Source organism: Salvelinus alpinus, chromosome 23 (assembly GCF_045679555.1).
Source record: "Salvelinus alpinus chromosome 23, SLU_Salpinus.1, whole genome shotgun sequence".
In the NCBI taxonomy this organism is placed as follows: domain Eukaryota; kingdom Metazoa; phylum Chordata; class Actinopteri; order Salmoniformes; family Salmonidae; genus Salvelinus; species Salvelinus alpinus.
Window position 1 is genome coordinate 17,746,385 of NC_092108.1, and position 25,555 is coordinate 17,771,939.

At 44.7% G+C, this 25,555-nt stretch overlaps 1 protein-coding gene across 3 annotated transcripts in view; it reads left to right on the forward strand.

Moving 5' to 3' along the window:
• LOC139550379 (ephrin type-A receptor 4-like) overlaps window positions 1–18,440 on the forward strand; it is an 81,145-nt gene extending 62,705 nt beyond the window's left edge. Inside the window, exons 10-19 of one of the 3 annotated variants that reach the window (XM_071361244.1) lie at window positions 4,294–4,352; window positions 4,481–4,594; window positions 5,407–5,592; window positions 5,738–5,799; window positions 5,886–6,095; window positions 6,286–6,462; window positions 6,594–6,784; window positions 6,907–7,065; window positions 7,768–7,834; window positions 18,355–18,440. In XM_071361244.1, coding sequence (XP_071217345.1) covers window positions 4,294–4,352; window positions 4,481–4,594; window positions 5,407–5,592; window positions 5,738–5,799; window positions 5,886–6,095; window positions 6,286–6,462; window positions 6,594–6,784; window positions 6,907–7,065; window positions 7,768–7,834; window positions 18,355–18,366 — 1,237 coding nt within the window. In that variant the 3' untranslated portion in view covers window positions 18,367–18,440. Of the gene's footprint in view, window positions 1–4,293; window positions 4,353–4,480; window positions 4,595–4,790; window positions 4,862–5,406; window positions 5,593–5,737; window positions 5,800–5,885; window positions 6,096–6,285; window positions 6,463–6,593; window positions 6,785–6,906; window positions 7,066–7,767; window positions 10,468–18,354 lie in introns of those variants that run through there. The other 2 variants (XM_071361242.1, XM_071361245.1) reach the window with 2 other exon arrangements.
• The last annotated feature ends 7,115 nt before the right edge of the window (window positions 18,441–25,555 follow it).

Consider the following 25,555-nt stretch of genomic DNA (forward strand, 5'->3'; position numbering starts at 1 on the left):
GTAAAGAAAAAAAAAAAAAGCAGCATTCCCCAAGAGAGGATGGCTTTCACTTCAGCAGTAATAAATTCATGAACTTCTTTGAGGAAAAGATCATGATCATTAGAAAGCAAATTACGGACTCCTCTTTAAATCTGCGTATTCCTCCAAAGCTCAGTTGTCCTGAGTCTGCACAACTCTGCCAGGACCTAGGATCAAGAGAGACACTCAAGTGTTTTAGTATTATATCTCTTGACACAATGATGAAAATAATCATGGCCTCTAAACCTTCAAGCTGCATACTGGACCCTATTCCTACTAAACTACTGAAAGAGCTGCTTCATGTGCTTGGCCCTCCTATGTTGAACATAATAAACGGCTCTCTATCCACCGGTTGTGTACCAAACTCACTAAAAGTGGCAGTAATAAAGCCTCTCTTGAAAAGCCAAACCTTGACCCAGAAAATGTAAAAAACTATCGGCCTATATCGAATCTTCCATTCCTTTAAAAAAAAAAAATTAAAAAGCTGTTGCGCAGCAACTCACTGCCTTCCTGAAGACAAACAATGTATACGAAATGCTTCAGTCTGGTTTCAGACCCCATCATAGCACTGAGACTGCACTTGTGAAGCTGGTAAATGACCTTTTAATAGCGTCAGACCGAGGCTCTGCATCTGTCCTCGTGCTCCTAGACCTTAGTGCTGCTTTTGATACCATCGATCACCACATTCTTTTGGAGAGATTGGAAACCCAAATTGGTCTACACGGACAAGTTCTGGCCTGGTTTAGATTTTATCTGTCGGAAAGATATCAGCTTGTCTCTGTGGATGGTTTGTCCTCTGACAAATCAACTGTAAATGTCGGTGTTCCTCAAGGTTCCGTTTTAGGACCACTATTGTTTTCACTATATATTTTACCTCTTGGTGATGTCATTCGGAAACATAATGTTAACTTTCACTGCTATGCGGATGCCACACAGCTGTACATTTCAATGAAACTGTAACGTTTGTCATATTCCTCCTCCTCGGACGAGGAGGAGCATGGATCGGACCAACACGCAGCGAGGTATGTAGACATAATGAATATTTATTAAAGCAAAGACGAACATACAAAGAACACTTGAATATAAACAAAACAACAAAACGACGTAGACAGACCTGAACTTGAGAACTTACATAGACACAAAGAACGCACGAACAGGAAAGACTAGCCAAACGAACGAACAAACGAAACAGTCCCGTGTGGTGCAAACAGACACAGACACAGGAACAATCACCCACAAACAAACAGTGAGAACAGCCTACCTTAATATGGTTCTCAATCAGAGGAAACGTCAAACACCTGCCCCTAATTGAGAACCATATCAGGCAACACATTTAACCCAACATAGAAACACATAACATAGACTACCCACCCAGCTCACGTCCTGACCAACTAAACAAAGTTCAAAAACAACGGAAAACAGGTCAGGAACGTGACAGAAACATGGTGAAGCCCCAAAATTGCCCTCGCTAGAAGCCTGTATTTCAGACATAAGGAAGTGGATGGCTGCAAACTTTCTACTTTTAAACTCGGACAAAACAGAGATGCTTGTTCTAGGTCCCAAGAAACAAAGAGATCTTCTGTTGAATCTGACAATTAATCTTGATGGTTGTACAGTCATCTCAAATAAAACTGTGAAGGACCTCGGCGTTACTCTGGACCCTGATCTCTCTTTTGACGAACATATCAAGACTGTTTCAAGGAATAGCTTTTTTCCATCTACGTAACATTGCAAAAATCTGAAACTTTCTGTCCAAAAATGATGCAGAAAAATGTATCCATGCTTTTGTTACTTCTATGTTAGACTACTGCAATGCTCTACTTTCCGGCTACCCGGATAAAGCACTAAATAAACTTCAGTTAGTGCTAAATACGGCTGCTAGAATCCTGACTAGAACCCAACATTTTTATCATATTACTCCAGTGCTAGCCTCCCTACACTGGCTTCCTGTTAAGGCAAGGGCTGATTTCAAGGTTTTACTGCTAACCTACAAAGCATTACATGGGCTTGCTCCTACCTATCTTTCCGATTTGGTCCTGCCGTACATACCTACACGTCACAAGACGCAGGCTTCCTAATTGTCCCTAGAATTTCTAAGCAAACAGCTGGAGGCAGGGCTTTCTCTTATAGATCTCCATTTTAATGGAATGGTCTGCCTACTCATGTGAGAGACGCAGACTCGGTCTCAACCTTTAAGTCTTTACTGAAGACTCATCTCATCTCTCTCAGTGGGTATGATTGAGTGTAGTCTGGCCCAGGAGTGTGAAGGTGAACGGAAAGGCTCTGGAGCAACGAACTGCCCTTGCTGTGTCTGCCTGGCCGGTTCCCCTCTCTCCACTGGGATTCTCTACCTCTAACCCTATTACAGGGGCTGAGTCACTGGCTTACTGGTGCTCTTCCATGCTGTCCCTAGGAGGGGTGCGTCACTTCAGTGGGTTGAGTCACTGACGTGATCTTCCTGTCTGGGTTGGCGACCCCCCTTGGGTTGTGCCGTGGAGGAGATCTTTGTGTGCTATACTCGGCCTTGTCTCAGGATGGTAAGTTGGTGGTTGAAGATATCCCTCTAGTGGTGTGGGGGCTGTGCTTTGGCAAAGTGGGTGGGGTTATATCCTGCCTGTTTGGCCCTGTCCGGGGGTATTATCGGATGGGGCCACAATGTCTCCTGACCCCTCCTGTCTCAGCCTCCAGTATTTATGCTGCAGTAGTTTATGTGTCGGGGGGCTAGGGTCAGTCTGTTATATCTGGAGTACTTTATCCGGTGTCCTATGTGAATTTAAGTATGCTCTCTCTAATTCTCTCTTTCTCTCTCTCGGAGGACCTGGCATGATGACTCCTTGCTGTCCCCAGTCCACCTGGCTGTGCTGCTGCTCCAGTTTCAACTGTTCTGCCTGCGGCTATGGAACCCTGACCTGTTCACCGGACGTGCTACCTGTCCCAGACCTGCTTTTTTCAACTCTCTAGAGACAGCAGGAGCGGTAGAGATACTCTTAATGATTGGCTATGAAAAGCCAACTGACATTTACTCCTGAGGTGCTGACTTGTTGCACCCTCGACAACTACTGTTATTATTATTATTTTTATGAACATTTTAACATCTTGGCCATGTTCTGTTATAATCTCCACCCGGCACAGCCAGAAGAGGACTGGCCACCCCTTATAGCCTGGTTCCTCTCTAGGTTTCTTCCTAGGTTTTGGCCTTTCATGGGAGTTTTTCCTAGCCACCGTGCTTCTACACCTGCAATGCTTGCTTTTTGGGGTTTTAGGCTGGGTTTCTGTACAGCACTTTGAGATATCAGCTGATGTAAGAAGGGCTATATAAATAAATTTGATTTGATTTATTGTTGCTCCTTAATTATTTGTTGTTTTAAAAATATATATATATATTTTTTTTTTCTTCACTTCAGTTCATTTTAGTAAATACTTTCTTAACACTTCTTAAAGCTGCATTGTTGGTTAAGGGCTTGTAAGTAAGCATTTCACTGTAAGGTCTACAGCTGTTGTATTCGGCGCATCTGACAAATAACATTTGATTTGATTGATTTGATTTGTCCTAAAAGAGACGGTGTTTCCTAAAGGCCTGATTGCTCACCTGGTAATCCCCTTGTCCCTGATTTTATCATTAGTGTTCACAAAAACACAGCCCCTGTATCAACTTCCCCTTGCCTCCACACACACACACACACACACACACACACACACACACACACACACACACACACACACACACACACACACACACACACACACACACACACACACACACACACACACACAACCTCTCCCTTCAGGCTGCTTTATACTGAGAGTGGCTCTCAGGACTAAGGTGTCACGCGTGTGGGCACACACACACACCCGCACACACACACAAGTCACTATTCTCCCTCCATCCCCTTCTCCTTCTTCCTAAGTCACTGTTCTCCCTCCATCCCCCTCTCCTTCTTCCTAAAGTACTATTCTCCCTCCATTCCCTTCTTCTTCCTAAGTCACTGTTCTCCCTCCATCCCCTTCTCCTTCTTCCTAATTCACTATTCTCCCTCCATCCCCCTCTCCTTCTTCCTAAATTACTATTCTCCCTCCATCCCCTTCTCCTTCTTCCTAAGTCACTGTTCTCCCTCCATCCCCCTCTCCTTCTTCCTAAATTACTCTTCTCCCTCCATCCCCTTCTCCTTCTTCCTAAGTCACTATTCTCCCTCCATCCCCCTCTCCTTCTTCTACCTATTAGTGAGCTGTGTTCTGTTCCCTTCACTACTTCATTCTCTACCTCTGTTATTTCAGGAGGGGACAATACAGCAAAGCTAAGCAGGACTTAGAGGAGGAGAAACATTTAAACCCAGGTAAGACCACACACACAAACAAACATGGCCGAGCACATACTCATGTGGGCATCCCTCTATCCCTTCCAATTTATTTTCTCAAACCATCTCCATTCCCCCCCTCCTTCCCTCCCCCTCTCCATCTGAAGGTGTGAGGATATACGTGGACCCCTTCACCTATGAGGACCCGGACCAGGCTGTCCATGAGTTTGCCAAAGAGATTGACGCCTCCAACATACACATAGAGAAAGTAATTGGCATCGGTAAGGGAGCCTGACACACACACTGATAATAAATCATCAAGGTGTGTGTGTGTGTGTGTGTGTGTGTGTGTGTGTGTGTGTGTGTGTGTGTGTGTGTGTGTGTGTGTGTGTGTGTGTGTGTGTGTGTGTGTGTGTGTGTGTGTGTGTGTGTGTGTGTGTGTGTGTGTGTGTGTGTGTGTGTGTGTGTGCATGGTAGGTGAGTTTGGGGAGGTGTGTAGTTATTTATACTGTGTGTATCTGTGTGTGTTGTAGGTGAGTTTGGGGAGGTGTGTAGTTATTTATACTGTGTGTATCTGTGTGCGTTGTAGGTGAGTTTGGGGAGGTGTGTAGTTATTTATACTGTGTGTATCTATGTGTGTTGTAGGTGAGTTTGGGGAGGTGTGTAGTTATTGATATTGTGTTTATCTGTGTGTGTTGTAGGTGAGTTTGGGGAGGTGTGTAGTTATTTATACTGTGTGTATCTATGTGTGTTGTAGGTGAGTTTGGGGAGGTGTGTAGTTATTGATATTGTGTTTATCTGTGTGTGTTGTAGGTGAGTTTGGGGAGGTGTGTAGTTATTTATACTGTGTGTATCTGTGTGCGTTGTAGGTGAGTTTGGGGAGGTGTGTAGTTATTTATACTGTGTGTATCTGTGTGTGTTGTAGGTGAGTTTGGGGAGGTGTGTAGTTATTTATACTGTGTGTATCTGTGTGTGTTGTAGGTGAGTTTGGGGAGGTGTGTAGTTATTTATATTGTGTGTATCTATGTGTGTTGTAGGTGAGTTTGGGTAGGTGTGTAGTTATTTATACTGTGTGTATCTGTGTGCGTTGTAGGTGAGTTTGGGGAGGTGTGTAGTGGCCGTCTGCGGCTCCAGGGGAAGAGAGAGATCTACGTGGCCATAAAGAGTCTGAAGGCAGGATATGCTGACAGACAGAGGCGGGACTTCCTCTCTGAGGCCAGCATCATGGGACAGTTCGACCACCCAAACATCATCAGACTGGAGGGTGTGGTCACACGATGTGAGTGATTGACAGCTACTTTGATCAATCTAAGCAGAAATTTACAGGTTCTTTCTTCATTTAGAAAGTAAAAGCAGGGAACCCAAAACTGATCTTTGTGGAACTCCACCCTGGCTTAATCGCTGCTTGTTTGTCTCCTGTTCAGGTAAACCAGTGATGATCATCACAGAGTACATGGAGAATGGATCCCTCAACACCTTCCTCAGGGTAAGAAGGAGAACGAGAGAGAGTCTGTGTCTTTGTGTTCATACTGTAAACTCTATTCTAATGTCTATATTGTCTTTCTCCATTAGAAACACGACGGTCAGTTCACAGTGATCCAGCTGGTGGGCATGCTGCGTGGCATCGCGTCGGGCATGAAGTACCTGTCTGACATGAGCTACGTTCACCGAGACCTGGCCGCCCGCAACATCCTGGTCAACAGCAACCTGGTGTGTAAGGTGTCTGACTTCGGCCTGTCACGAGTACTGGAGGACGACCCTGAGGCAGCATACACCACACGGGTAAGAACACAGAAACACAGGATAGAACATAGAACAAAGAACCTAAACATGCATATTACTTGTCTGAAGTAATGAATTATTATGCAAGATAAGGTTTCAATGATTGTTAGATCACTCATCTTTTAAATGTGGGTCCTTAGCACCTGTGGATCCTAATTTCTAATTTCTCATTCTCTTCCATGTGTTACAGGAGGTGACTGGGACGTACCACTCTCCAGAGGGGAAGATCCCCATCAGATGGACTGCTCCAGAGGCCATCGCCTACAGGAAGTTCACTCCAGCCTCTGACACATGGAGCTACGGCGTGGTCATGTGGGAGGTGATGTCATATGGAGAGCGGCCATATTGGGACATGAGTAACCAAGATGTAAGCATGTGTTAAAACTCAAAAACAGGACATTCGCCTGAATGTGAGACAGAAACTAAGTTGAGCAGTTAGACAAAGTTAGTTAAACATGCTTTCTTACCCACTTGATCCCTATCTCCCCCTCTCTCTAGGTGATAAAAGCGATAGATGAGGGTTACCGTCTGCCCCCACCTATGGACTGTCCAGTTTGTCTGCACCAACTGATGTTAGACTGCTGGCAGAGAGACAGAATACACAGACCAAGTTTCACGCAGATCCTCAACATTCTGGATAAACTCATCCGCAACCCAACTACCACACTGAAGAGGACAGGAGGAGAGAGGTACACACACACACACACACACACCCAGAGGAAACCATGTATTTCATTGCAGGCCCTTTCAATGTTTTTTCAGCATAACATGGACTCACTATAACTCATTATTTCTTTATATCTCTGTGCAGGCCTGTTCCCACTCTGTTGGAGCCTGTAGGAGGTCCAGAGTTTGTGTCAGTGTGGTCAGTAGAATACTGGCTCCAGGCTATAGGGATGGACATGTACAGAGACATCGTCACTGCTGCTGGATACACCAGTCCTGACAGCCTGCTAACCCTCACACAGCAGTGAGTCGGTTTCTCTCTCTCTCTGTCTCTCTCTGTCTCTCTCACCCCCTCTCAATTCAAGGGGCTTTATTGGCATGAGAAACATATGTTAACCATGCCAAAGCAAGTGAAGTAGATAATATACAAAAATGAAATGAACAGTAAACATTACACTCACAGAAGTTCCAAAAGAATAAAGACATTACAAATGTCATATTATGTATATATACAGTGTTGTAACAATGTGCAAATGGGTAAAGTACAGAAGGGAAAATAAATAAATATAAACATTGGTTGTATTTACAATGGTGTTTGTTCTTCACTGGTTGCCCTTTTCTTGTGGCAACAGGTCACAAATCATGCTGCTGTGATGGCACACTGTGGTATTTCACCCAGTAGATATGGGAGTTTATCAAAATTGGGTTTGTTTTTTCGAATTCTTTGTGGATCTGTGTAATCTGAGGGAAATATGTGTCTCTAATATGGTCATACATTTGGCAGGAGGTTAGGAAGTGCAGCTCAGTTTCCACCTCATTTTGTGGGCAGTGTGCACATAGCCTGTCTTCTCTTGAGAGCCAGGTCTGCCTACGGCGTCCTTTCTCAATAGTCTCTCTCTGTCTCTCCTATTCTCTCGCTCTTTCTCTCTCTTTCTTTTTGTGTGTCCGTGTGCATGCTCTGTTCAACTCCCAACATGCCTAATTGTGTGTTGTACTATGTTTACAGGGACATGGCCAGTATAGGAATCGTCACACCATCACACCAGGACCAGATCCTTGCCAGTGTGCAGCAGGTATTGCTGTCCCACATGCAACAAATACAGGAACAGATGCAGGACAGTATGGTTCCCGTCTGAGCCAGTGAATGGATATAAAACAGAAACAGACGTTTACGTCATCCATGCACTTTAGATTGAGATGTTCATAAGGAATAACGTCAACAAACAAACCCTACAACAGAAAATATGAACGGAGGAGAGAAAAGAGGCACTTTTATAAACCATATAACCTTAGGGCATAGTTCAGAGGATTGACCTGAGGCTGAAGAAGCTGTTGAAGAGGTTCCCTGTGTGTTTCAGTGGAACCAACGGAACTTTACGTCTCTTGTTCTGTTTACTTTTTGTACATATGTGTCTGTAAAAAAAAGAAATTCAACTGCTCTTAATTCTTTTCTTTTTTTGGTGACTTTGTGACACGACAATGTTTGTCACGGTCATCCTGACTTTTAAGTCATGTGCGAAACGTTTCTGTAGTTTGATTAGAGTTCGGCTGGGCGATATGACCTAAAAATGATTATTAGATTATTATTTTTTCATATTTATGGGAGGTTCTCTAAATAAGCGTTGTTGTATATACATAAAGGTAAAATACACTACATTTCACTAATTATTGTATTATTTTATCAAAATAGTTTAACCTTCTTTTTTTGCAATAATCACTGATATGGCTTTCAAGTCTGTCTATGAAAATGCAATTTTTGTTACAAATGTAATAACCAGAAGCATGCATAATGCACATTCACTAATAATGACTAACTTCTTGTAGAAGGCATTTCAGAAGATTGTTTATAATCTCTCAAGCACCAGTCCACGTCCTAGTGAGTAGCCAGGTAATCTTTATATTTCAAATTTTGCCAACTTGGATTTATTTGCTAGCTTACAAGGCAGAACAGTTGAATTGTTATCGCCTCCCATTGTTAGGGCAGAGACATGAGCATCTCGTCATTATATACAGATCTCTGGTGTAAATGGGAAGGTGCACACAGCACAGAAGGAGCGAAGGAGACGAGACCAAAAAGACAACATGAGAACAAGCGGATATAAGAATGTTATCAAAAAAAGAACTTGATTTTGCAATACAGGCATTTGGAATATCGCGCAAAAAGATTAATTCAAATTAATTTGATATATTGCCCAGCCCTAGTTCAGTGGTGCCAATGTTTTCTGTTCAGATAAACTTTTGTTTTTGATCTCCACTACACAAACAGAATATATGTCTCCAATTTGCCACATATGCATTTCAGGACCACACTACTCATTAATCTCTAATACAATATAAGGACTCCAACTCCCATAACCACTAAGGAGTAGTCCATCCATTGAACTTTGTTGACAAGTACTAATAAGTGCTACATCCATTCATCAACAAGGACTTGTAAGTTTATAGTGAAGCAGAGTTCAATGAATAAAACCAGGAGTTGAATGTCCACCAAGTATGGCCTAAGGCATTTCATATGACTACGATAGTCTATATTTTGTCATTGTGCAAATGTGCTGTTTATCATATTTGAATCGTGACAGAATGTTGGCAAATTTTCAGCTGGTAGAGGAGAGATGTTTTAGCTGTTGTGGAGCGTTGGGCTCTATCTGAAACATTTGAAGGAGAGATGTTTTAGCTGTTGTGGAGCGTTGGGCTCTATCTGAAACATTTGAAGGAGAGATGTTTTAGCTGTTGTGGAGCATTGGGCTCTATCTGAAACATTTGAAGGAGAGATGTTTTAGCTGTTGTGGAGCATTGGGCTCTATCTGAAACATTTGAAGGAGAGATGTTTTAGCTGTTGTGGAGCGTTGGGCTCAATCTGAAACATTTGAAGGAGAGATGTTTTAGCTGTTGTGGAGCGTTGGGCTCTATCTGAAACATTTGAAGGAGAGATGTTTTAGCTGTTGTGCAGCGTTGGGCTCAATCTGAAACATTTGAAGGAGAGATGTTTTAGCTGTTGTGGAGCGTTGGGCTCTATCTGAAACATTTGAAGGAGAGATGTTTTAGCTGTTGTGGAGCGTTGGGCTCTATCTGAAACATTTGAAGGAGAGATGTTTTAGCTGTTGTGCAGCGTTGGGCTCAATCTGAAACATTTGAAGGAGAGATGTTTTAGCTGTTGTGGAGCGTTGGGCTCTATCTGAAACATTTGAAGGAGAGATGGTTTAGCTGTTGTGGAGCGTTGGGCTCAATCTGAAACATTTGAAGGAAAGATGTTTTAGCTGTTGTGGCGCGTTGGGCTCTATCTGAAACATTTGAAGGATGTCTGAAAGTCAACAGAAACTTAAAGGACAAGCTGAGAAAGTGTAGTTCTGAAGCATCACGCTGTGTGTGCGTGCGTGCGTCCTTGTCTTTGAGGACCAGTTTTGGATATGCAAAGCCAGGAAGACAGGGAGGAGAGTGTTATGTGATAGAATTTATTGTGCCAAGCTCTCAATGCCTTTTTTATTGAGGATGAACACACTAACAATGGTTTTATCTAGTCAACGATTAGCATATACTGTAGGTATTCTATGTCTTTGTAAATATAATTGTTTGAAAATGAATTCAGGTACATGAAGCATTTCATTCTATTTATAGTCTTCTAATTATCTGGGTTGTAAATTGTAAAATAGGAATATGGAAAATGACTGACTGACATATTGTATTGTAATAAATGTCCAAACTGAGATGGGCTGCTTCTGTCAGAACTTATTTTTGCCACAGATGCGGCAGAGTGTGTGTGACTGGGAAGTGTGTGTATGTTTGTGTGTATGTAACGACGTGAAGAGTGTTCACTAGTGTGTTCTGGCCAGCGGCGGCAAAGCCAGGTGGATTCAAGTGAAGGGTGCTGGGAGGCGTTCTGTTAAAACGTTCAGTGGTGTGGAGAGTGCCATCTGCTAAACACACAATGTGACACACATACACACACACACACACACACACACACACACACACACACCCACACATACACACAAACCCACAACAGGAGAGAACTACACATGGACAGAATAGGACAGGGGACTAACATACATAGCAGTACAGAACATGGTGTACTCAGGGATATGTGTCACTGGAGCAACTGCTTGCACAAAACCAAACCTCAATTTCACATTCAAATCTGGGATATTTGTTCATTTGATTTTGGATGGAATAAAATTCTTGCCAGCTGGAGACAACAGCAAATCACCTTGGATACGCAGACATTCTACACCAGGGTTTTGCATAGGATCTGACTGACACGGACACACACACAGACACACATCTGCCCTGTGGGTTAGGGGTGCGGGGCAGAGATATGCTGTGACAGTCTTTTTGAAGAGTTGATCCCGTTAACGGCCTTAGACACTGCTTTCTCACACAAAACACACCCTGTCATATGAATACAGGCGCACCCACTCTACCATTCTAATAGAGTTTGAGGGATACCCAAGCACCAAGCTAGACACCAGTTACTAATCTGCCTGTCTGTCTCTGCAAGAAACCATATTAAGAGAAAGGATTTTCTCTCTCTCTCTCTCTCTCTCTCTCTCTCTCTCTCTCTCTCTCTCTCTCTCTCTCTCTCTCTATACCCCCCCCTCCAAATATTTTCTATCTCCCTCTCTCTTTCTCCCTCTCTCTGTAGGGTGTCATTGTGGTCTTTTGGTCACTAGATTAGTGTGGTAATAGAACAGGCTAATCCCGCCTGGTTTTACACGGGGGAGTGGCAGTGGGGTGTCTTTTAATAGCCAGCCAACCATACCCTAATGTATGTGTGACTGGGAGGAGAGAGACAGGGTTTAGATACACACACACACACACACACACACACACACACACACACACACACACACACACACACACACACACACACACACACACACACACACACACACACACACACACACACACACACACAGAGGCATGCACACAAACACACACACACACAGCCAGGGTTTAAATATATTTCCATTTAAATGCATCACCTCATTGACCAATGCAATGCCAGAGGCATTCCCACGGTAAACCTGGTGTGTATGTGCTTTGTGTGTGTATGTGCATGCAAGTGTGTGTGTCCGTACTGGTAGAGAGAGGTGCCAGGCAGTCCTCCAAGTGTAAATTAGCTTATATCCACACCATGAAATTATTTCTTATCCTGGTTCAATCTCCAATACTTCTTAATATACTGTATGTATTGAAGATGCGAGGAGATAAGAGAAAAAGATAGGAGAGGAGGAAAGAGAAAATGGGAGGAGGGAAGAGGAGAGGAGAGAAAGGAAGGGAAGAGGACAGGAGGGAAGAGGGGACAGGAGGGGAGAGCAGAGAAGAGGAGATGAGGGAAGAGGAGAGGAGGGGAGAAGAGAGGGGAGGAAAGAAAATGAGACTTTCTGTCATACACTGTAGATAGAATTGAGTCCCCTCCCCCTTCTCTCTCTTTCTCTTTCTCCTTCTCTCTCACCATCCTGGTGTAGCCACCTGTCCAATTTGGCAACCTGTGCTCCCCTCATTACTAAAGCCACTGACTCGAGTCATGTGATCCATGTCCCCTGCTGCCAGTGGACAGGTAACATCTGACAGACATTAAAAGCTGACTAATGAGTCTGAGATAGACATTAGGAGACAATTAATGAGTCTGAAGTAGCATCTTACTACAGCACTTTTTACCCTAAAAAGCTGCTTAGTCCAGTCAGTTTGGTAATAGCTCTATGACTTCTTACTTTTCTGCTGAATAGTTATCTGGAATACTTAAAATAGCAAAAAACTTATAATGGAGTCTCGTCAATGGGATTACGTGGTTAAAATGAAAGCCTCAGAGTAGAAATGCTGATATAGGACCAGTTTTGTCTTTTAGATGATAATTCATAAATTGACAAGGAGGACCTGATTCTAGAGCAGCAATCCAGAGATGCAGTGTGAATACGGACCCAGAGTTGAGGAATCCTGGTCTTGAGGTCATAGAGGGTCACTGAGGGGAGGGGGTAGTTCTCGGGGTCAGGGGATGGAGGGTGTGGTCAGCAGACCTCCCACGTCTCTGTTATGGCCTACCCAGAATCCCCTTGGCGATACCAGTGTGATTAACACTAATCCTGCTGCTATTTACACAACAGCCTCCACCGTTACAATGTTACCACCAATTCCCAATCACCTTCACACACTACAAGCCCCAGTTCTCCTTCAACCCAGAAAAGCTCTCTTTAAGACGTACACAGCCATGCACGCACATATTCACATACACACAGCCATGCACGCACATATTCACATACACACAGCCATGCACGCACATATTCACATACACACACAGCCATGCACGCACATATTCACATACACACAGCCATGCACGCACATATTCACATACACACACAGCCATGCACGCACATATTCACATACACACAGCCATGCACGCACATATTCACATACACACACAGCCATGCACGCACATATTCACATACACACACAGCCATGCACGCACATATTCACATACACACAGCCATGCACGCACATATTCACATACACACACAGCCATACACGCACATATTCACATACACACAGCCATGCACGCACATATTCACATACACACAGCCATGCACGCACATATTCACATACACACAGCCATGCACGCACATATTCACATACACACAGCCATGCACGCACATATTCACATACACACAGCCATGCACGCACATATTCACATACACACAGCCATGCACGCACATATTCACATACACACACAGCCATGCACGCACATATTCACATACACACAGCCATGCACGCACATATTCACATACACACACAGCCATGCACGCACATATTCACATACACACAGCCATGCACGCACATATTCACATACACACAGCCATGCACGCACATATTCACATACACACACAGCCATGCACGCACATATTCACATACACACAGCCATGCACGCACATATTCACATACACACAGCCATGCACGCACATATTCACATACACACACAGCCATGCACGCACATATTCACATACACACAGCCATGCACGCACATATTCACATACACACAGCCATGCACGCACATATTCACATGCACACACAGCCATGCACGCACATATTCACATACACACAGCCATGCACGCACATATTCACATACACACAGCCATGCACGCACATATTAACATACACACACAGCCATGCACGCACATATTCACATACACACAGCCATGCACGCACATATTCACATACACACAGCCATGCACGCACATATTCACATACACACAGCCATGCACGCACATATTCACATACACACAGCCATGCACGCACATATTAACATACACACACAGCCATGCACGCACATATTCACATACACACACAGCCATGCACGCACATATTCACATACACACAGCCATGCATGCACATATTAACATACACACACAGCCATGCACGCACATATTCACATACACACACAGCCATGCACGCACATATTCACATACACACAGCCATGCACGCACATATTCACATACACACAGAGAGAGAGAGAGAGTTGAGAGATGCTGTTGACTCTATTGTACTTTGCTGGTCTAGTGCACAATGGAACAGTGCAGGTTCTTCCCCTCCATCTCCCTCTTTCCCTCTGTCAGTGTGTGTTTGTGTCCACTGATTTCAGTAGTGGACCAAGTTAAGCGTGTGTAAATGGAACGTAATTCCCTTTTTATGCACTTTTCTCTCTAGGTGTATTCTGACCTTGAATTTAAGCATGAGAATAGCATGCCATTCACCTGCTATTCGTTTGGGGAAGAGATAAATAAAATGAAGGTGTGTCGCAGGTGTGTCTACAGATACTCCGTATTCTGACCTTGACTTAATTCCATCATAATTCCCCCATCTTTACGCTTGAAGAAATGATGAGTAGTGGAAATAACACCATTCTCCATGCACTGTCATTTACAAATGGATAAGAGCCATTGACAAGAGCTGGGTAAATGAGTAAGACGTTTGGATAAGGGGATTGTAAATATAAATGACAATAGATGTAAATCTATTTCACCGTCCTTACGATCGATGGAGACAAATATGAAACCAGTCATATCAAACTGAAGCATATCAGCATATCACTATTTCCACAGTGAAGTTTATGAACTTCTGGCCTCATAACTTATGAGAGCCAAGAGGTCAGTAGGAGCTGGGTATAGGTCAGTAGGAGCTGGGTAGAGGTCCGTAGGAGCTAGGTGGAGGGGAGGGGGCTCGGTAGAGGTCAGTAGGAGCTGGGTAGAGGTCCGTAGGAGCTGGGTAGAGGTCCGTAGGAGCTGGGTATAGGTCAGTAGGAGCTGGGTATAGGTCAGTAGGAGCTGGGTATAGGTCAGTAGGAGCTGGGTAGAGGTCCGTAGGAGCTGGGTAGAGGTCAGTAGGAGCTGGGTAGAGGTCCGTAGGAGCTGGGTAGAGGTCAGTAGGAGCTGGGTAGAGGTCAGTAGGAGCTGGGTATAGGTCAGTAGGAGCTGGGTATAGGTCAGTAGGAGCTGGGTAGAGGTCAGTAGGAGCTGGGTATAGGTCAGTAGGAGCTGGGTAGAGGTCAGTAGGAGCTGGGTAGAGGTCAGTAGGAGCTAGGTGGAGGGGGCTGGGTAGAGGTCAGTAGGAGCTGGGTAGAGGTCAGTAGGAGCTGGGTAGAGGTCAGTAGGAGCTGGGTAGAGGTCAGTAGGAGCTGGGTAGAGGTCAGTAGGAGCTGGGTGGAGGGGGCTGGGTAAAGGTCAGTAGGAGCTGGGTAGAGGTCAGTAGGAGCTGGGTATAGGTCAGTAGGAGCTGGGTATAGGTCAGTAGGAGCTGGGTAGAGGTCAGTAGGAGCTGGGTATAGGTCAGTAGGAGCTGGGTAGAGGTCAGTAGAAGCTGGGTATAGGTCAGTAGGAGCTGGGTAGAGGTCAGTAGGAGCTGGGTATAGGTCAGTAGGAGCTGGGTAGAGGTCAGTAGGAGCTGGGTAGAGGTCAGTAGGAGCTGGGTATAGGTCAGTAGGAGCTGGGTAGAGGTCAGTAGGAGCTGGGTATAGGTCAGTAGGAGCTGGGTAGAGGTCAGTAGGAGCTGGGTATAGGTCAGTAGGAGCTGGGTAGAGGTCAGTAGGAGCTGGGTAGAGGTCAGTAGGAGCTGGGTAGAGGTCCGTAGGAGCTGGGTAGAGGTCCGTAGGAGCTGGGTAGAGGTCAGTGGGAGCTGGGTAGAGGTCAGTAGGAGCTAGGTAGAGGTCAGTAGGAGCTGGGTAGAGGTCAGTAGGAGCTAGGTAGAGGTCAGTAGGAGCTGGGTAGAGGTCAGTGGGAGCTGGGTAGAGGTCAGTAGGAGCTGGGTGGAGGGGGCTGGGTAGAGGTCAGTAGGAGCTGGGTAGAGGGGGCTGGGTAGAGGTCAGTAGGAGCTGGGTAGAGGTCAGTGGGAGCTGGGTAGAGGTCAGTAGGAGCTGGGTGGAGGGGGCTGGGTAGAGGTCAGTAGGAGCTGGGTAGAGGTCAGTAGGAGCTGGGTAGAGGTCAGTGGGAGCTGGGTAGAGGTCAGTGGGAGCTGGGTAGAGGTCAGTAGGAGCTGGGTAGAGGTCCGTAGGAGCTGGGTGGAGGGGGCTGGGTAGAGGTCAGTAGGAGCTGGGTAGAGGTCCGTAGGAGCTAGGTGGAGGGGGCTGGGTAGAGGTCAGTAGGAGCTGGGTATAGGTCAGTAGGAGCTGGGTAGAGGTCCGTAGGAGCTAGGTGGAGGGGAGGGGGCTGGGTAGAGGTCAGTAGGAGCTGGGTAGAGGTCCGTAGGAGCTAGGTGGAGGGGAGGGGGCTGGGTAGAGGTCAGTAGGAGCTGGGTAGAGCGGGGGGGGGGCAGCCTGATCCCTAGAAGTACACTTTGATTTCGGACATTTAAAAAGGTCCCCAAAATGTCGATAATATGCCTTCCTCTTAAACAATTGTCCAGCACTGGGAGCAAACTGATGATCTCAGAGCCAGAGCGCGCTGCTCAGACCAATGCTCCACTGCAATGCTCTAGCAAGCCGTGATCATAGTTGATGATAGTTGATGGAAACACATTGTTTTTAATTATTTTGTTTTCAAGCTTCCCCAAAACATAGACCTAACCATAATCACTCAAAATGAATGCCTAAACTGTTAACCTTTCAGCTGTTTCTGTTTTAACCCTGTTAGGGATGTTAATATGGCGCCGTAAAGGATGGCTGATGTTTTACTTGTTCGTAATCAATTGTGCTATTTTGTTCGTTTTTTGCGTTGTTTGTATCTTATTTTCTACATAATGTTGCTGCTACCGTCTCTTATGACCAAAAATAGCTTCTGGACATCAGAACTGGGATGACTCACCTTAAATTGGAAGAAGATTTTTCCTTTAACAAATCCGACAAGAAAGATATACTGCTGTCCCGGGAAAAGGCCCATATCCCCATCATTTGCGTGAAGAAAAGACAGAAGAAAAGAGGAAGCAGATCGGGCTGCCTTTTGAGAATCCATAGGCGAGCGAGTAAACTCCCACAGCCATCAATTCTACTTGCTAACATGCAATCATTGGAAAATAAAATTGATGACCTACTATTATCCTACCAACGGGACATTAAAACCTCTCTGGGATATGTGGGACGCTAGCGTCCCACTTGGCCAAAAGCCAGTAAAAATGCAGAGCGCCAAATTCAAATAAATTCAAATAAAAATCTAAATTTCATGAAATCACACATGCAATACACCAAATTAAAGCTACACTTGTTGTGAATCCAGCCAACTTTTCAAATTTCAAATAGGCTTTTCGGCGAAAGCAAATGATGCTATTATCTGATGATAGCACCATAGTAAACAAAGAGAGAGAAGCATATTTCAACCCTGCATGCGCGACACAAAACGTAGAAATAAAAATATAATTCATGCATTACCTTTGACAAGCTTCTTTATGTCCCATAAACATCACACACGGTTCTTTTGTTCGATTAATTCCGTCGATATATATCCAAAATGTCCATTTATTTGGCGCGTTTGATCCAGAAAAGCACCGGTTCCAACTTGCTCAACGTGACTACAAAGTATCTCAAAAGTTACCTGTAAACTTTGCCAAAATATTTCAAACTACTTTTGTAATACAACTTTAGGTATTGTTTAACGTAAATAATCGATAAAATTGAAGACGGGATGATCTGTGTTCAATACAGGAGGAAAACAAACTGTAGCTAGCTTTCTGGTCACGCACCTCTATCTAACAGTACACAAGTTACCCTCATTCTGGATGGCCGTACTTCTTCATTACACAAAGGGAAAAAACTCAACCAATTTCTAAAGACTGTTGACATCCGGTGGAAGCGGTAGGAACTGCAAGAAGGTCCCTTAGAAATTTGGATTCCCAATGAAAACTCATTGAAAAGAGAGTGACCTCAAAAAAAAAACATCTGAATGGTTTGTCCTCGGGGTTTCGCCTGCTAAATCATTTCTGTTAAACTCACAGACATGATTCAAACAGTTTTAGAAACTTCAGAGTGTTTTCTATCAAAATCTACTAATAATATGCATATCTTATCTTCTGGGGGTGAGTAGCTGGCAGTTGAATTTGGGTATGCTTTTCATCCAAACGTGAAAATGCTGCCCCCTATCCTAGAGACGTTTTAAGAACTGTAATATCTTATGTTTCACAGAGTCGTGGCTGAATAACGACATGGATAATATAGAGCTGGAGGGATTTTCCATGCACCGGCAGAACAGAGAAGCTACGTCTGGTAAGACGAGGGGTAAGGGTGTGTGTCTTTTTGTCAATAACAGCTGGTGAGCGATGTCTAATATTAAAGGTAGAGTACCTTATGATAAGCTGTAGACCACACTATCTACCAAGAGAGTTATCATCTATATTATTCGTAGCCGTCTATTTACCACCACAGACTGATGCTGGCACTTAGACCGCAATCAACCAACTCTATAAGGCCATAAGCAAACAAGAAAATGCTCACCCAGAAGCGGCGCTCCTAGTGGCCAGGGACTTTAATGCAGGCAAAATTATATCAGTTTTACCAAATTTTTACCAGCGTGTCACATGTGAAACCAGAGGAAAAACTCTAGACCACCTTTACTCCACACACAGAGATGCATACAAATCTGACCATAATTCTATCCTCCTGATTCCTGCTTACAAGCAAAAACTAAAGCAGGAAGTACCCGTGACTCGCTCAATACGGAAGTGGTCAGATAATGCGGATGCTAAGCTACAGGACTGTTTTGCTAGCACAGACTGGAATATGTTCCAGGATTCATCCAATGGCATTGAGGAGAATACCACCTCAGTCACTGGCTTCATCAATAAGTACATCGACGTCATCCCCACAGTGACCGTACGTACATATCCCAACCAGAAGCCATGGATTACAGGCAACATCTGCATCGAGCTAAAGGCTAGAGCTGCCGCTTTCAAGGAGCGGGACACTAATCCGGACCCCTATAAGAAATTCCGCTATGCCCTCTGACGAACCATCAAACAAGCAAAGCATCAATACAGGATTTAGATTGAATCCTACTACACCGGCTCTGATGCTCGTCGGATGTGGCAGGGCTTGAAAACTATTATGGACTACAAAGGGAAACCCAGAAGCGAACTGCCCAGTGACGCGAGCCTACCAGGTTAGCCTTTTATGCTCGCTTCGAGGCAAGCAACACTGAAGCATGAACAAGAGCACCAGCTGTTCTGGATGACTGTGTGATAACGCTCTCGGTAGCCGATGTGAGCAACCCCTTCAAACAGGTCAACATTCACAAGGCCGCAGGGCCAGATAGATTACCAGGACCTGTACTCCGAGCATTCGTTGACCAACTGGCAAGTGTCTTCACTGACATTTTCTACCTCTCCCTGACTGAGTCTGTAATGCCTACATGTTTCAAGCAGACCACCATAGTCCCTGTGCCCAAGGAAGTGAAGGTAGCCTGCCTAAACCTTTTCCCCCTCAGGAGACTGAAAAGATTTGGTATGGGACCCCAGATCCTCAAAAAGTTCTACAGCTGCACCATCGAGAGCATCCTGACCGGTTGCATCACCGCCTGGTATGGCAACTGCTCGGCATCTGACCGTAAGGCGCTAAAGAGGGTAGTGCGTACGGGTCAGTACATCACTAGGGCCAAGTTTCCTGCCATCCTTGTCAGAGACTCCAGTCACCCAAGTCATAGACTGTTTTCTCTGCTACCACATGGCAAGTGGTACCAGAGCGCCAAGTCTAGGACCAAAAGGCTCCTTAACAGCTTCTACCCACAAGCCATAAGACTGCTGATAATTAATCAAATGGCCACTGGTCTATTACATTGACCCCCCCATTGCTGGTACTCACTGTTATTATCTATGCATAGCCAATTCACCCCTACCCACAGTTGAAATCGGAAGTTTACATACACCTTAGCCAAATACATTTAAACTCAGTTTTTCACAATTCCTGACATTTAATCCGAGTAAAAATTCCCTGTCTTAGGTCAGTTAGGATCACCACTTTCTTTTAAGAATGTGAAATGTCAGAATAATAGTAGAGAGAATGATTTATTTCAGCTTTAATTTCTTTCATCACATTCCCAATGGGTCAGAAGTTTACATGCACTCAATTAGTATTTGGTAGCATTGCCTTTAAATTGTTTAATTTGGATCAAACGTTTCGGGTAGCCTTCCACAAGCTTCCCACAATAAGTTGACAGAGCTGGTGTAACTGAGTCGGGTTTGTAGGCCTCCTTGCTCACACACGCTTTTTCAGTTCTGCCCACACATATTCTATAGGATTGAGGTCAGGGCTTTGTGATGGCCACTCCAATACCTTGACTTTGTTGTCCTTAAGCCATTTTGCCACAACCTTGGAAGTATGCTTGGGGTCAATGTCCATTTGGAAGACCCATTTGCAACCAGGCTTTAACTTCCTGACTGATGTCTTGAGATGTTGCTTCAATATATCCACATCATTTTCCGTCCTCATGATGCCATCTATTTTGTGAAGTGCACCAGTCCCTCCTGCAGCAAAGCACCCCCACAACATGATGCTGCCACCCCCGTGTTTCACGGTTGGGATGGTGTTCCTTGGCTTGCACGCATCCCCCTTTTTCCTCCAAACATAACGATGGTCATTATGGCCAAACAGTTCTATTTTTGATTCATCAGACCAGAGGACACTTCTCCAAAAAGTACGATCTTTGTCCCCATGTGCAGTTGCAAACCGTAGACTGGCTTTTTTTATGGCGGCTTTGGAGCAGTGACTTCTTCCTTGCTGAGCGGCCTTTCAGGTCTAATTCCTGAGCGGGATGACGGATGCGTGGTCCCATGGTGTTTATACTTGCGTACTATTGTTTGTACAGATAAACGTGGTACCTTCAGGCGTTTGGAAATTGCTCCCAAGGATGAACTACTACTACTATGGAGGTCTACATTTTTTTGTCTGAGGTCTTGGCTGATTTCTTTTGATTTCCCCATGATGTCAAGCAAAGAGGCACTGAGTTTGAAGGTAGCCCTTAAAATACATCCACAGGGACACCTCCAGTTGACTCAAATTATGTCAATTAGCCTATCAGAAGCTTCTAAAGCCATGACATCACAAGAAATTTGTGGAGTGGTTGAAAAACTAGTTTTAGTGACTCCAACCTAGTCAATGTAAACTTATAACTTTAACTGTACATGTACAAATTATGTCTAACCTGTACCCCTGTACACTGACTCGGTACTGGTACCCCCTACATACAGCCTCGTTAATGTTATGTTATTGTGTTACTTTTTATAATTTTTTACTTTAGTTTATTTGGTAAATATTTTCTTAACTCTTCTTGAACTGCACTGTTGGTTAAGGGCTTGTAAGTAAGCATTTCACAGAGAGGTCTACACTTGTATTTGGCGCATGTGATAAATAAAGTTTGATTTGATTTGAACCACGCAGCATTACAGTTTTTTACAATCACTTTGGCACTAATTTCAGAACCTTGTGGTCATTTTTCAAAACTCTAGACACAAAACTCGAAACGGTCATCACTTGTAACACAGGCTGTCCAATGTTCAAAATATTGCATTGTGCATTTATATCTTTAAAGAAACCTTGCACTTGCAGAATCATTGGTTCAAATAACTCATTTATCATGAAATACCATGGGAACATTCATTTAGGTCACCCACACACAAGATACCGATAGTTTCACTGTGTAGTTGTTTGTACAATCATTAAATATTGTAGTACAAAATGTGACACATATTTCATTATGCTACTACACGTAAATACATCACTGTAAACGGACTAGTAGAGAAAATACTACAGGAACAGTGGAATCATTGAACAAAATATGAAATTCATTGACGAAATACAATAAAATCACAACATTGGTTTCTTTGAATCAAAGCAAAAATAATTTGCTACAAAAAACGGGAAAAAAACTACAGTAAAACGTCAACTGCAGTGTTCCTCACCTGGTTTACTGTAAAAAGCAGAACAAAAGATTGATTACTGTCCTTCTATATTTCCCTCAACCGTGTCTTGTGGATTTGGCCACAGGTTCTCATCCACATCACAATGGATGCTTTCATTAGCCAAACATCTTGGGAAGAATCTTCTGGCATGGCGAATCCAGGCCTGACACTGGTCTGCTGTGATGTCATTGCATCCATGGCCTGGAGAAGGGTGGCTTGTTCGTGAGGGCGCCTATCATATACCTTCCACCTCCATGTGGAGAAAAATTCCTCAATCGGGTTAAGGAAAGGAGAGTATGGGGGTAAGTACAGGGTGGTAAATTGTGGATGGGCCTGAAACCATGCTTGCACCATTTGAGCATGGTGGAACCTGACATTATCCCACACAATGACATAGGTCATGCCATCAGCTCTACAGACCTGACTTAGCTCATCAAGGAAGGTTACAATCGAACAGCGAATCATGTGGCTGCCTGCAACTCAATATATAGTTAGAGTAGAGTATGTAGAGTAGAGAGCTTTAGATGTTGTTCGACCAAACATTAGAACGGGCAAAATGCGTAATCTAAGAAACTTTGACCGTGGTATGATTGTTGATGCCACACATGGTGATTCCAGCATCTCAGAAACAGCTGCCTTCCTGGGATTTTTAGGCACTACAGTCTCTAGAGTTTACAGAGAATGGTGCGATAAACAAAACACATTCAGTGAGTGGCAGTTCTGTGGGCAAAAACACCTTGCTAATGAGAGAGGTCAGAGGAGAATGTCCAGACTCTAAAAACAAAACTCCCTAAATTCTATCAGCATATCGATTGTGCTACCAGGGCTGGAAAAACCCTAGATCATTGTTATACTAATTTCCGCGACGCATATAAGGCCCTCCCCCGCCCCCCTTTCGGAAAAGCTGACCACGACTCCATTTTGTTGATTCCAGCCTACAAACAGAAACTAAAACAACAAGCTCCCGCGCTCAGGTCTGTTCAACGCTGGTCCGACCAATCTGATTCCACGCTTCAAGACTGCTTCGATCACGCGGATTGGAATATGTTCCGCATTGCGTCCAACAACAATATTGACGAATATGCTGATTCGGTGAGCGAGTTCATTAGGAAGTGCATTGACGATGTCGTACCCACAGCAACGATTAAAACATTCCCAAACCAGAAACCGTGGATTGACGGCAGCATTCGTGTGAAACTGAAAGCGCGAACCACTGCTTTTAACCAGGGCAAGGTGACCGGAAGCATGACCGAATACAAACAGTGTAGCTATTCTCTCCGCAAGGCAATCAAACAGGCTAAGTCCCAGTACAGAGACAAAATCGAGTCGCAATTCAACAGCTCAGACACAAGAGGTATGTGGCAGGGTCTACAGTCAATCACGGATTACAAAAAGAAAACCAGCCCCGTCGCGGACCAGGATGTCTTGCTCCCAGACAGGCTAAACAACTTTTTTGCCCGCTTTGAGGACAATACAGTGCCACTGACACGGCCCCCTACCAAAACCTGCGGGCTCTCCTTCACTGCAGCCGAGGTGAGTAAAACATTTAAACGTGTTAACCCTCGCAAGGCTGCAGGCCCAGACGGCATTCCCAGCCGCGTCCTCAGAGCATGCGCAGACCAGCTGGCTGGTGTGTTTACGGACATATTCAATCAATCCTTATCCCAGTCTGCTGTTCCCACATGCTTCAAGAGGGCCACCATTGTTCCTGTTCCCAAGAAAGCTAAGGTAACTGAGCTAAACGACTACCGCCCCGTAGCACTCACTTCCGTCATCATGAAGTGCTTTGAGAGACTAGTCAAGGACCATATCACCTCCACCCTACCGGACACCCTAGACCCACTCCAATTTGCTTACCGACCCAATAGGTCCACAGACGACGCAATCGCAACCACACTGCACACTGCCCTAACCCATCTGGACAAGAGGAATACCCATGTGAGAATGCTGTTCATCGATTACAGCTCAGCATTTAACACCATAGTACCCTCCAAACTCGTCATCAAGCTCGAGACCCTGGGTCTCGACCCCGCCCTGTGCAACTGGGTCCTGGACTTCCTGACGGGCCGCCCCCAGGTGGTGAGGGTAGGTAACAACATCTCCACCCCGCTGATCCTCAACACTGGGGCCCCACAAGGGTGCGTTCTGAGCCCTCTCCTGTACTCCCTGTTCACCCACGACTGCGTGGCCATGCACGCCTCCAACTCAATCATCAAGTTTGCGGATGACACTACAGTGGTAGGCTTGATTACCAACAACGACGAGACGGCCTACAGGGAGGAGGTGAGGGCCCTCGGAGTGTGGTGTCAGGAAAATAACCTCACACTCAACGTCAACAAAACAAAGGAGATGATTGTGGACTTCAGGAAACAGCAGAGGGAGCACCCCCCTATCCACATCGACGGGTCAGTAGTGGAGAAGGTGGAAAGTTTTAAGTTCCTCGGTGTACACATCACGGACAAACTGAATTGGTCCACCCACACAGACAGCGTCGTGAAGAAGGCGCAGCAGCGCCTCTTCAACCTCAGGAGGCTGAAGAAATTCAGCTTGTCACCAAAAGCACTCACAAACTTCTACAGATGCACAATCGAGAGCATCCTGTCGGGCTGTATCACCGCCTGGTACGGCAACTGCTCCGCCCACAACCGTAAGGCTCTCCAGAGGGTAGTGAGGTCTGCAGAACGCATCACCGGGGGCAAACTACCTGCCCTCCAGGACACCTACACCACCCGATGTCACAGGAAGGCCATAAAGATCATCAAGGACAACAACCACCCAAGCCACTGCCTGTTCACCCCGCTATCATCCAGAAGGCGAGGTCAGTACAGGTGCATCAAAGCAGGGACCGAGAGACTGAAAAACAGCTTCTATCTCAAGGCCATCAGACTGTTAAACAGCCACCACTAACATTTAGCGGCCGCTGCCAACATACTGACTCAACTCCAGCCACTTTAAAAATGGGAATTGATGGAAATTATGTAAAAATGTACCACTAGCCACTTTAAACAATGCCACTTAATATAATGTTTACATACCCTACATTACCCATCTCATATGTATATACTGTACTCTATATCATCTACTGCATCTTGCCATCTTTATGTAATACATGTACCACTAGCCACTTTAAACTATGCCACTTTATGTTTACATACCCTACAGTACTCATCTCATATGTATATACCGTACTCTATACCATCTACTGCATCTTGCCTATGCCGTTCTGTACCACCACTCATTCATATATCTTTATGTACATATTCTTTATCCCTTTACACTTGTGTGTGTATAAGGTAGTAGTTGTGGAATTGTTAGGTTAGATTACTTGTTGGTTATTACTGCATTGTCGGAACTAGAAGCACAAGCATTTCGCTACACTCGCATTAACATCTGCTAACCATGTGTATGTGACTAATAAAATTTGATTTGATTTG